We start from the raw sequence: 12,492 nt of genomic DNA on the forward strand, positions 1-12,492 counted from the left end.
AGTTTAGATTCTTATTCGAAGTGTCAATACAGCAGTATTTATAATGTTTTGATGTCCAAAGTGAAGGTCAGAACTTTTATAAATTTGAGATCAACACAGAAATAGTTATTATATGGGACTAGATGAAATTACTGAAGGTGAAAGCACTGACTGAGGAAAAGAAAGAGACTAGGAATGAACCCAAGGAAAAGACATAGAAGAGTAGCAAACATATGCCAGCAGAGGGTTTTAAGTGTGAAATGCCACTGAGAGGCTAAGTAAAAAGAGATTAGATTTGGCAACATAAATGACTGTTGATTATGATAAAAGTAGTTTTGATGAAATAGTATGGGCAGAGCTGCATTGAGGAAAGGAAGCAAAGAAGTTGAGATAGTAACCTGAGAAGATTATTCTGATATGTTCTCTGTAAAAATGAATGGATAATTATATGGGTAGGGCAGTGGTTTCAGGAGAACTTGATGTCAATGGAAGGCCTATTTATTTACTTATCTAATTAACATGGACTATAAAAATCAGGAGAGGAAAATCAAAGATACTGGGATTCAAAGCACTAGTAGGGTGATTGTTCTTAAATAAACAAATTTGCTATTGGACTGAAAGAGAAATCAGAAAATGCTGGTATTGATGCAGGAAACATTTTAGATTTTAGGGTGAAGATGAGAAAATGAGGTGAGACAATCAGCTCAAAGGTAAAGAATCAAGGAAAGAGATATTTATATGCAATAATACTCTGGAAATGTGGTAAAGTCAATTAAAGAGAGCAAAGATTGTTGAGTACCCATTTGAAGTACATGGCCAAAAATGTAAAGCCTGGTTGTATTATTTTCTCCTGTGCTGTTCAATTGGTAGAATGACAGCTAAGAATTAGTGGATAAGGTTGACAGGAAGAGAAAGGGCAAGAGTATTATTTTGAACTATGGCATCTAGAATGGGTAAGGAAGGAAGGATAGACAAGAAGGTAACAGGCATAGGGAAAAAGTATAAATAGCCTGAGACTACTATAAATAGCCTGAGACTACTATACAAAGCAAGTTGGAAAGATAGGCCGGAGTGATAAGAATGTTGGAAATTGAGATTTAGAGGGGCACAATTGCTGGTAATAACAGGATTTTAGAAGAGTTGGAAAGAATAAAGAAGCTGGGATGGATTACACATATAGTACAGTATTGAAATAAGTATGAGGTATGATTTAGCAGTCTTGGAAATTTGGCTGACGATGAGGTAAACAGGGTGATAAGACATGATGGAATTAGTCTCACAGGGCAACATGGATTTGCAAGTCCTGAGTGGTATTTAATATTATAACAGCTGTCACTCTCTTAAAATAGCAACCCCACTGCCCTATCAATAAATCTTAGCTGATGCTAATAATTGCATAAAGCTGACTAAAATGAGAGGGTTTTAAGAGGCCAGGTTTCCCACTGTGTTTAATTACTGGTATTATTTTTGAATAATACTCTGCTACCATTAAGTAGACAAGGGATAGTAAGGCTACGTAGTATTACACTTTCGATCAAATAAATATCCTTCTTCAGGTACCCAATGTTCACAAAACAGGAATATGATGATTTATATTTATTCAAGTGACATAAGCTTTTATTTCAACTTCATTAAAAGCAAATCAAATGTATACTCATTTTTATAAATTAATCTAGCAAGATATTACAATGACTACAAGTATTTGTCAAACAGCCTGCTTATGAAATAGGACTTCTATATTGAATTAACATATTTAGGCAATGTAGTAGCTTTTTTAGGCCAGAGCCATAACTGAATAAATGTTTCCAACAGTGTGCTGAAAGTACTGATCTACCACTCAGGTATACATTTTAAATTAGGGACTTCCTCCCCCTTGTAAGTGTGGCTAAATTTTTATTAGTTGAATTCTAAGCTATTAAACATTTTAATTATATTCATCCCCAAACTGCATTGATTCAAAAATACATTTTATGTAATACATTTTACACAATAAAATTTAATTTATTAAATAAACTCATTTTATGAGTATAATTAACTCAAAAAGTTTCTTGAAGCTTTCATCTCCAAAATTAAAAAATAATAGTGTATAGACAGAAGTCTTCTGGGCTTGGAATCATGTTATAGTGGGTCTTTCTCATCCATTAAAAGACTTTTTTTTTTTAATTTTGAGGGTTCCTATAAAGGGTACACTTGCTTGGGTAACATGTATATTTTTCTCTTTGTAAGACTACTCTTATTTCCTCGGTTATACACAGATAAGAATAATTAGATAAAATATGTTGATAAAAACTAGATTTCACACATTAACATTTTTTTCATGAGACATGAATACTGACATCAGTTCTCTGCGTACATTAAGAAGCTCCTCTTCTAGCTATGGCCAAGAAAAAAAAAATCACACTTAGAAAAAAATTCAAGTTGTTATAAAACAACTTCTTTCATGAAGATATTGCATTCTAACAGATCTATATCTAGATATCTACAGAATTCTGTGATCATTACTGATATTCGAGACAATCAGTTGAGAGAGGGCTCTAATCTTTTAAAGCCCCAAATCAGTGAAATTTAGATTCAATTTTTAAAGGAAGAGAGTAAAATAAAAAGTCTAGAAAACAATTTCAACAAGGATCAACCTAGTTGTTTCTTTTTTGCTTGAAGCTAAACTAGCTTAGCCACAACATCTTGATCCTATGTCTATGTCAGCATATTGAGGTTCATATTAAAATTTTGTAAGTACATTAATATACTGTGTATACAAAGATCAGTGTACTTAAAAATGCCTTTCATCTTTAAGAAAACTCCAAAGACATTATCACTTAAAGCAGTACCTTTAGTTCCTTCCCAGGTCCATGTTTCCCCCCCAGAATGCAGCTGCTGGTCTGCTAGGCCATTGGAAAGTAAACTAATTTTATCCTCAAATCTAAGTAAATGACATCTTGTCCAAAGAGACAATAATTCTTCTACTAAACTACAGACTTTTTGGGAGTTTTGTCCTGCCATATTTTCTCCTTCAGAAGACAGAGCAGGACAGAGGCCTGCTGCAGTACACAGTGTTTAGAAACTGCAAACAAGTCATTCTTTCAGCTAATTTTTCAATTTGCAAATTGATATTCTCTTTTATTCCTTAGGAGGGCCTGTTTAAATTACCCCCATTCTTTCATATAAATATGCTCCCATTATTTAAAGAACTAAAAGTAATTGGGCTAAAACTATCTTCTCTCAACCCAAAAAGAAAAAGAAAGACATAAAAGCAGAAACAAAAAAAATCAAAAACAAAAGTCAGTTGACTTACCATGTCCTTAAGAAGCCTGTCTTGCAGCACTTTCATATCTTCTTTCATCAAACACATCTGTAAAAAAGTAAATATATTTCACCCAGGAAATTTACCATAAAGTTTTCACAGCAAAGTTAGATTAACAAATTCTTTTTGTAATCAAGAAAGGTTACCTATAAAAAGCATAAAATGTATACCTCAGATGTAAAAATAGTTTCTTCATTATCAGTAGTACAGAAGACACTTTTAGCCAATGAAGTTTTCAAAAGATGAAGCCTAACAAGTAAAATAATAAGAATTAACTTTATATTTATCAATAATTCAGAGTGCTATAATATAGTATTCATAAGTTTTCAAATAGAAATGTATTAATTTAAAAATCTAATTTCAAAGATTATAGTCATTAAGAATGTCATACTAACCTCTGTTGTTCACTTTTTTGATATGCACTGAACTTCTGAAATATCTTTTCCCAAAAGTCCTACATTGTAAGGTATAAAATCCAGTTAAACTTTAATATTATTAAAAATTAAAATCCAACAGTAGAATTACTCTATTTTTATTATTACAAATTTAAATAAACAGTATGGCTATATGTTAAGAATATTCCAGATGTCACACACTCTTTCAAATTAAAATAAAATTGAAAGTAAAATCTCTCAGGATTTCTCATTTATCAAAGATATTCATCATAAATTTAAGTTTGTACTTCAAAACTAAGATAAAACTAAATTATTTTCTGAACAAAAAGCTTTAGGATGTGCTCCCAAAAAAGAAAGTTTTTCCAAGTATAGCTCTTTAAAAACAAGGTTTTAAACTTATTTTTAAAAAATTTTTAAAAGTAACAAACCACAAATTCCTTTTCCAAATCTTTTAAAGACTGTGAATCTTTTTCAAAATTCTCCAGCTCCTCTATGATAATGAATTGGAATTTATCAAGGTTTTTAATCCTATTACAGAAACAAAATGAGATTAATTTTAAAAACTGTAGCATTCAGAATATGTAGCATTCAAAAGTCTTCAGAACAGATTTGTATTACAGACCTACAGTCCTGACTTTGATGATTCATTGTTCTCAGATGTTGTTGAGCTGTTTTCCAATGTTGCGTAGTAAAATAACTCAACATTTTATGTCGGATCTGAAAAATACTCATTTTAAACTTAAAATATCCTTACAAAATAACAATATAACCAAGACTACAGTAAGAGCAGATCATTTTCCATGAAATGTAAATTACTAAGAACTTGGAAAAGTGAAACATTAAAAAACTCAGTTATTTAAACTGAAGTGTTAATAGACACTGCTCTGAGTGAACTTATTTAACTCCATCAGTAAGTCTTTGACTAAGGGTTGAATTACTCCTCAACTGTTTTCATAAGAACACCATACTCTACAGTATTTACCAAAATGCTGATGGTCATAATTCTCTTCAAAGACACAGCCTAAAAGTCACACTCAGAATTTTTTAAAACCATTTTTTTTCACAAAAACATATATTCTAATATGTATCTGTAGCTACATTTGAATATATAAGTCAAAGCTTCTCTATTCAGATTAGGTTGACCCTGGGCAAAAAAAAAAAAGAAGAGAAAAAACAAGCAAATTCTAATTTTAACCCTGAATATAGGAGAAAGGAAAGCAAGACTGCAGGGGCGGGGGGTTGGGGTTGATAACCTGTGCCAAAAAAATCTTTTATTCAAAGGAGGGCATAAAAAGCTATTGATTCCAAATAGAGGCATGTGAAAGAGATAGGCAGAAAAATATCACCAATAATTAAAAATTGTTTTAAACAGCATTTTTGCATTATCTCACTGGAACCTCAAAAACTAACACTACGTAAGTATAATACAGAACTAGTAAAACAAAGTGAAATGGTATTTCTCTGACTGCAGCTGCTTATTCTTTATACTATACTACCTTCATTAATGGTCACCTCCATGAGATAAAAAATGTCTTGAAAAGTAGCATGAAAAGAAAACTGTCCAGTAAAAAAAGAAAAATCATAGAAAAGCCAAAACATTAAATTGAAAAGGAAAATAGGACAAAAGAGAAAAAAGTAGTAGCAAAAGAAAGAATATGGATAATATACAGATTTTGTTCCAAGTATTCACATATAAGGAAAGTTGGTTTCATGAATGGATATTTTGTTGCCAAAGGATCCAACAAGCCAATGGTCTAGTCGAAAGTGTGGCATATTATTATATTATTGGGTATAAATCATAATTTAAAGAATAACTCACATTATTCCTTCTCTTAAATTCTGAATTGAGCCTCTCATAAGTCTCATAAGTCATCTCTATACCTGCAAATTCATTTTGCCAGGTCTCCCAAGGAATAGAAAAGTCATTTGTTGATAATGAAGATATACTTTCAGACACTAAAAAATAAAAACAATCTGCTGAAGTTAAAATATGCATTACTGTAAATTTAGCCTTGTAATTAGGCTAAAAACAAAATCTTATTTTCTGAATCTATGTGAAACCTACGGATTATGAAATCAAAGGCAGAAGAGTTCCTTATGTTTTTTTAATTTAAAAATGAGATTATTCTGATTTATAAAACAAACTTTTTGGTATGGCTATTACAGCAGAAATGACTACTTTAAGCTGGAACATTTATGGATTATTTCTTAACTGCTTTTAAACTAGTTCCACATTATTGTTAAGTATTTAATGAGGTACTAGCACATCAGTAAATTCATACTCTAGTAAAACCTAAATGTGATAATAAGTGATAGAATGATGAGGGAGATCTATGGGTATATAAGACCCTTACTACAACAATTATTCATATAAATGTGAACTTTGCAATAAAGCATCATCCATCTTGGACATATCTGAAGTTGTCTGTGATTTGTTTTCTAAATAGACTCATTCAAAATATAAGAACCACCTTCCAAATAACTGCATTTTGATACAGGCTACTGATCTACCTACTTTTGTGGATATGATGATCTGCATCTTCAATTTTACACAGTTTTTTGGGAAGCAAGTTTGCTCTCCTTTCTCCTTTCACTTCCATTTCTACTTCATTGGAACTACTCAGATTATCTTCTATGTATATCCGTTTGCGACCAAGATGTTGAGTGGGGCCTTAGGAATAAAGAAAGTTAAAAATGCTACCATTTTCATTAAAAATACCTAATATTTTCTTGCTTTTATTTTAAAAAGCCTTTGTTTCCACTAAGTATTTTTATTACGTTTTAGGTAATTATGCATTCAATTCTACCTAGTTTACTTATTTTCTTTTTCCATTAAGTTGAATAATGGTATGACTTAAAAATACGTAATTCCTTTAGATGAAATATCATGCAGCATTTCAGTAATCATTTTTTAAAAAGCAAGACTATGACTACAAACCTGATACATGAGTAGCATCACAGGGCATGTCAAACCACGTTTTCTCTCTTCCTTCACTAGACTTGGATAATGAAGATGCTGAATGACTTTCCTAAAATATGTATTAGAAATTAGAAAATAATTCTGTAAATATGTTTCGATTCACATTTCATCCTCTTTCTCAAACCCAAAAGCCAATAATTTTAAATGCTGTCAATTATTTCTCAGAGTGTTTCTATCCCTTCCTTTTCATCTCTAATATTTACCATGTGTTAACCTTGATTCTAAGTTGACCTCAATCTTCTTGTAATAGCTGTGATGTGAGCTACTTTTTTTCTATTCCTGCTTTTCATTTCTTTGAGTCAGGAAATGAGGAGCCACAGAAAACTAAAGTTTAAACTATTCTTCTTTCAAACCAATCTTTCACATCTAACCTTATACTATTTGAATATACAGGTTTTTTTACTTAGTAACCTTTACATAGGTTACTGATTTTTCTCCACTTAATCTACATATACCTACCCATCCACTTAGGTCTAGCTCAAATCCCAGCCCTCTCCAAGTTGTAAAATTGTCTTGATTTTCTATGTTTTACAGGTTATTAAAATATTTTTATTGATGGATGGATAGGCTTTTACGGTGGCAGGAAGTTCAACCAAATACCTATATATTCATGAAACCAGAAAGTGCCAATTATAAATATGCAACCCGGAGTTCAGCAGTGATATCCTCACTATTTAAGACCTTACTACTCCCATTTTAAAAGTTTCAACTTTTTTCTATCAAAAAATATTTTTCTATGATCAAGCCATTCTATATACTTTGAAAATCAGATTTGCAGGTAATAACAGTTGAAAGGCATTAAAATACTAGAATTACCACTAAAGGTCAGTAATCTGAGTCTTACAAGAACTATTGTAGTTTAAGGAAAATTTATAAGTTATAGTACCTTACCTCTCTTTTGCTTTGTATATAATTTTCATTGATGTTTGGAGATTCAATTTCCATAAACCGTTTTTCTGAACTATAACTGCTTGCGTCTGAATAGCTGTTATGGTTTTGTGTTTCTTGTGTAAGTACCAGAGGACTTTTTTTTTTTCTATTTACAATAGTATTACTCTTAGTTGGAGTATGTCTGGGCTATGAATGAAGACATACAAAAACCCAAAAGTAGTTACAAAATTGTTCAAGCCCCCCCTCAAAAAGAGTTGAACATAAACATAATACAAAACATTAAAGCAAAACTTCAAAACTACCTAATTCCCTGCAAAAATTCAATTTCAATTCATAACTGAAAATAAAAAATCCTTAGGCAAGTAGATTGTTACTTTGATGACCAAAACCTGTAGATAAGGATCCCTGCTAGTACAGTTTCTATGCTCCAGAGGTCAAAGCCACCTTAACAAGAACATGAATAAGAATTTTTTTTTTGCATTTTCTGTTCCAATCTTTATGTGTAACAGTTTATATGGCTGTCTATACAGAAAAGCCAAGAGAATCTAGGCAATTATGATAAAATTCAGCAAGGTTGTTGGAGATAAAACAACCAGTAGTTTTTCTATATAAAAATTTTAAAACTCAGAAAATGTAATTTTTAAAAAAAGGTCTGCCTGTAATCCCAGCACTTTGGGAGGCCGAGACGGGTGGATCACGAGGTCAGGAGATCGAGACCATCCTGGCTAACATGGTGAAACCCCGTCTCTACTAAAAAAAATACAAAAAATTAGCCGGGCGATGTGGCGGGCGCCTGTAGTCCCAGCTACTCGGGAGGCTGAGGCGAGAGAATGGCATAAACCCGGGAGGCGGAGCTTGCAGTGAGCTGAGATCCGGCCACTGCACTCCAGCCTGGGCGACAGAGTGAGACTCCGTCTCAAAAAAAAAAAAAAAAAAAAAAAAAAAGGTCTGATTTTTTTTAATACAGCAAAAAGAAGACCCATAAGATACTTAAGAATTAATCCAACAAGGTGCATAATTTCCTTTGTAGAAGTCTTTGTCCAGCTTTGTAGGAAATAAGATGAAAAACTGGAGAGATAAATGATGTTTAGCTAAGAAAGATCAATATCAATATTGAAAAATGGCAATTCTTCCCTTAGACAAATGAATTCTAAAATGTATATGAATCAGTAAAGGGCCAAAAGAATTCTGAAGAATGGTGGGGCAGGGGGTATGTGACACCCTATAAATGTAAAATGACCCTAATTAAAGCAATGGTGGTATTAGCACAGAGACAGATAAACAGGCCAGTAAACAGTAAAATCTAATAGTGCCTAATCTAGGCCCATGTGATCACCGGCCTATGACTAAATTAAGATTATTCCACTCCTGATATTGCACTAATTTGATATCCATATGAAAAAGAAAGCCTGGAGAGACTCAAACCTAAAATTTAAAAATCAAAACTAATATTTTTATAAGAAAATATTTTTGTGACAATAGCTTAGGGGAAGATTTCTTGAACAACCCAAAAGATTGGTAAATTTGATTATATCCTATCTTTTGTCATAGGGAAGTTGTGTAATTAAGTGAAAATATACATAGTAGGAAAAGAATCTTTCCATCATATACAACAAATAAAGAATATCCAGAATATATTAAGAACTCATACAAATTTTTAAGAAAAATCAAACAGTGCAATTTAAAAATAAGAAAACAGGGAATTCACAAAATGGCCAAAATCATGTGAAAATACTCATTGATGCCATGAGTTAGAAAAATGCCAATTAAAGACACAACTTTATGCTTACCAGACTGGCAAAAGCAGAAACATCTGATAACACCTAGTTAGTTAAAACTGTAGAGAAATGAGCACTATCTCATAGCAGTGTTGAGAGTGTAAGCAGGTTCAACTACTGCATAAAGCAAATTTCCAACACCTTATTAAGAGTTGACAGTAAAGGGGAAGCATGGGGGGAATGTCTCATGAGTGTCCAGCCAATGAATATAACTATTAAAATTCCATCTAATGCAGAGTAGCATCAAAGATGATGGGTGGGGATTACCTAGGTTTGGAGATTTTGCAAGGGGGCACACTGACGGGATTCAAGGATGTGGGGCAAATGAGAATGACAGAAACACTGGGATTGGTTCTAGGACCTCCTGTGGATATCAAAATCAGAAGATGTTCAAATCTGTGATACAAAATGGTTCAGTATTTGCATATAACCTATACACATCCTCCCATATACATAAGTAATCTCTAAATTACTTATGCTACCCTAATACAATGTAAATACTCTTAGTTGTTATATGTATTGTTTAGGAAATGGTGACAAGAAAAATAGTCTGTACATGTTCAATACAGACACAATAAAAAATATATAGTGTTGTCTGTGGTTGAATCCACAGATGTGGAACCCACAGATATGGAGGGCCGACTATACTGATAAAGGATCACAGGAGAATTTGTGTGAATTTCACTAGTGTGAAAATGGGTTTCAAATTGTGGTCTGTAGAAACTCAGTTTTGAAAATATGCCTTGGGGATTATTTGAGGGAAGGAGGTGAGGGAGGCTAGGTAGATCTAGGGTTTAGATCTCCTACCTCGACTTTAAACAGCATAGTTCCACTTTTATCTGTCTGACACACAATGGTCCCCCTTAGCTGCAGTTTTGCTTTCCAGGGTTTCAGTAACTCATGCTCAACCATAGCCCAAAAATATTAAATGAAAAATTCCAGAAATCATTTATAAGTTTCAAATTGTGCACCATTCTGTGTGGTGCCATGAAATCTCTGGCCATTCTGCTGTCCTGCCTGGGATCCAAAAATCATCACTTTGTCCAGCATATCTATGCTGTATATGCTGCCTGTTAAGTCAAGTAATAGCCATCTCAGTTATCAGATTGACTGGAGATATTGCAGTGCTCAAGTAACCCTTATTTTACTAAATAATGCAAAAGCAAATAATCCAAAAGCAAGAGTAGTGATGCTGTATTGGTATAGTTGTTCTGTTTTGTCATTGTAATAACTTATAAATTGCATATTTATAAGTTAATGTATAAATTAAACAATCATAGGTATGTATGTATAGGAAAAAAAGATAGTATATATAGGGTTCAGTACTATCCTCCATTTCAGGCATCCATTGTGGGGGGGTCTTGGAATGTATTCCCTGAGAATAAGGGGTGATTACTATACAGAGTACAGATAAGAGTTTTGTAGTAGGAATGATCACTTCCTAAGAGATACTATTAATTGTTCTACACATTAGAACTACATACATTTTCTAGATCTGAATATGCTTATTCTTGCAATGCAAGTACTTCTTTCAGATTTCACCATAAAGTCTATGGCCTTTAATAACCTTTAGTTACAAAAATTACATGTTGACAAAGTAAATGGACAATTCAGTTGAAAACAGTGTAAAGGAAGTTTAACAGGTAAATGGTAGGAATATAAAAAGTAAATATATGTTGAAAAGAAATTCTTCATTCTTCCTCATCTATGTATCAAATTATATGTACCATTTCTTCTTAAAATATAGTAGACCCTTCTGAAACCATGGATAGTACCTAACCCTATTATACTATGCACAAATTTCTTTTTCCTAATTTCATAGAAAGAAGATTCATTCTTACCATAGATCTTAGCAACTTCAACATACCTTATTTTTGGTTCCTTATTAAGCACAGAATATTCACCGTTTCACTTAAAGGAATATTTTATGGCTTTTCTTTGGCCCATCTGAATTGTCAGCATCAATACTCTTAACCTTTGGCGGTATTGTTAAGTAAAATAAGGGTTACTTTAACACAAGCTCTGCAATACCCCTACGGTTGATCTGATCACCAAGATGGCTACTATGTGACTAACAGGCAGGTAGGATATACAGCATGGATACACTGGACAAAGGGTTGATTCACGTCCCAGGAGGGACAGAATGGATGGCTCAAGATTTCATCACCCTATTCAGAATGGCACACAATGTTAAACATATGAATTGTTTATTTCTACAATTTCTTAATATTATCAATGAGAAACTACTGTACTCTCCTGCTACCACAATCTTCCTCCTGTATAGCTATATATTTATTGTCTGTTAGGTTCATCAAGACTGGCAACTATCTCTCTCTTGTCATTATGTCCCTCTCCCCCAAGACCCTAGACTAAACCCAAAACCTTAAATAGACAAGCAATGTGTATCCGATTAAGATAGGGAAAATGACTTACTACCTTCAGATATATCTGATAAAGAAAAAAATGTATATACATTCTCACCAAAAACAGTGGTCGTGGAATTGGTGAACAACTTTCACTTGCACACAGGAAGTTTTTCTCATTGTTTTTGGGTGACTTTATTGTACCTCCAACTCCACTGTTACTATTTAAGGATTCAAGTGATGAAGTTTTTGGATAAGGTGATATAGATTTTGTTATGCAGTCATAATCCTGAGTAAAATCCTTTTCTGTTATTTTCTCTACACCTACATTGCATCAAAAACACAAGAAAACAGATGGCAAGCGCTATCATTGATGTCTGCTTTAGAAATAGCATGATTAATTTAAATTCTAAGAATATAAAGATTTGTCAAATCTTCAAATCTTGCCTATAAAAAAGGATACCTTTTAAAAAACTTAAAACCAAGTTATATTTAAAATATTTATAAGACTGAAAAACAATAATGGCTGAATTTAAAATGTACTTGTAACCACAAGAACTTTCAAAACATTTTCCAACAAAAATATCTACAGTATGACCTGAAATATAAGGATCAACCTAATTATTATCTTGAGTATTTTGACATCATAGCTGATAGTGTTGTATATTAATGTAACAAAATTTTATGATTGAAAAAGCCTTGAGAAATCATCTGCTCTACATCTTTCACATAAAAATTGGAAAATTTATTGCTGGAATAAATCTTAATATAAATAAATCCTCAGACAATTTTCAGATCAAATCAG

General features: G+C 32.5%; 1 protein-coding gene across 3 annotated transcripts in view; it reads right to left on the bottom strand.

The window, feature by feature from the left end:
• Window positions 1-1,555: 1,555 nt before the first annotated feature.
• The window catches only part of SYCP2 (synaptonemal complex protein 2), a 69,952-nt gene continuing 59,015 nt past the window's right edge, over window positions 1,556-12,492 (bottom strand). For all 3 annotated transcript variants that reach the window (XM_033186943.1, XM_033186942.1, XM_033186944.1), the window contains 11 exons: window positions 11,806-12,011; window positions 7,547-7,732; window positions 6,614-6,704; window positions 6,191-6,346; window positions 5,495-5,631; window positions 4,298-4,392; window positions 4,104-4,203; window positions 3,676-3,734; window positions 3,451-3,529; window positions 3,272-3,328; window positions 1,556-2,353 (listed from right to left, as the gene is read on the bottom strand). In XM_033186943.1, coding sequence (XP_033042834.1) covers window positions 2,276-2,353; window positions 3,272-3,328; window positions 3,451-3,529; window positions 3,676-3,734; window positions 4,104-4,203; window positions 4,298-4,392; window positions 5,495-5,631; window positions 6,191-6,346; window positions 6,614-6,704; window positions 7,547-7,732; window positions 11,806-12,011 — 1,244 coding nt within the window. In that variant the 3' untranslated portion in view covers window positions 1,556-2,275. The remainder of the gene's footprint in view (window positions 2,354-3,271; window positions 3,329-3,450; window positions 3,530-3,675; window positions 3,735-4,103; window positions 4,204-4,297; window positions 4,393-5,494; window positions 5,632-6,190; window positions 6,347-6,613; window positions 6,705-7,546; window positions 7,733-11,805; window positions 12,012-12,492) is intronic.

This window comes from Trachypithecus francoisi, unplaced genomic scaffold, assembly GCF_009764315.1.
Source record: "Trachypithecus francoisi isolate TF-2019V2 unplaced genomic scaffold, Tfra_2.0 Lachesis_group21, whole genome shotgun sequence".
In the NCBI taxonomy this organism is placed as follows: Eukaryota; Metazoa; Chordata; class Mammalia; order Primates; family Cercopithecidae; genus Trachypithecus; species Trachypithecus francoisi.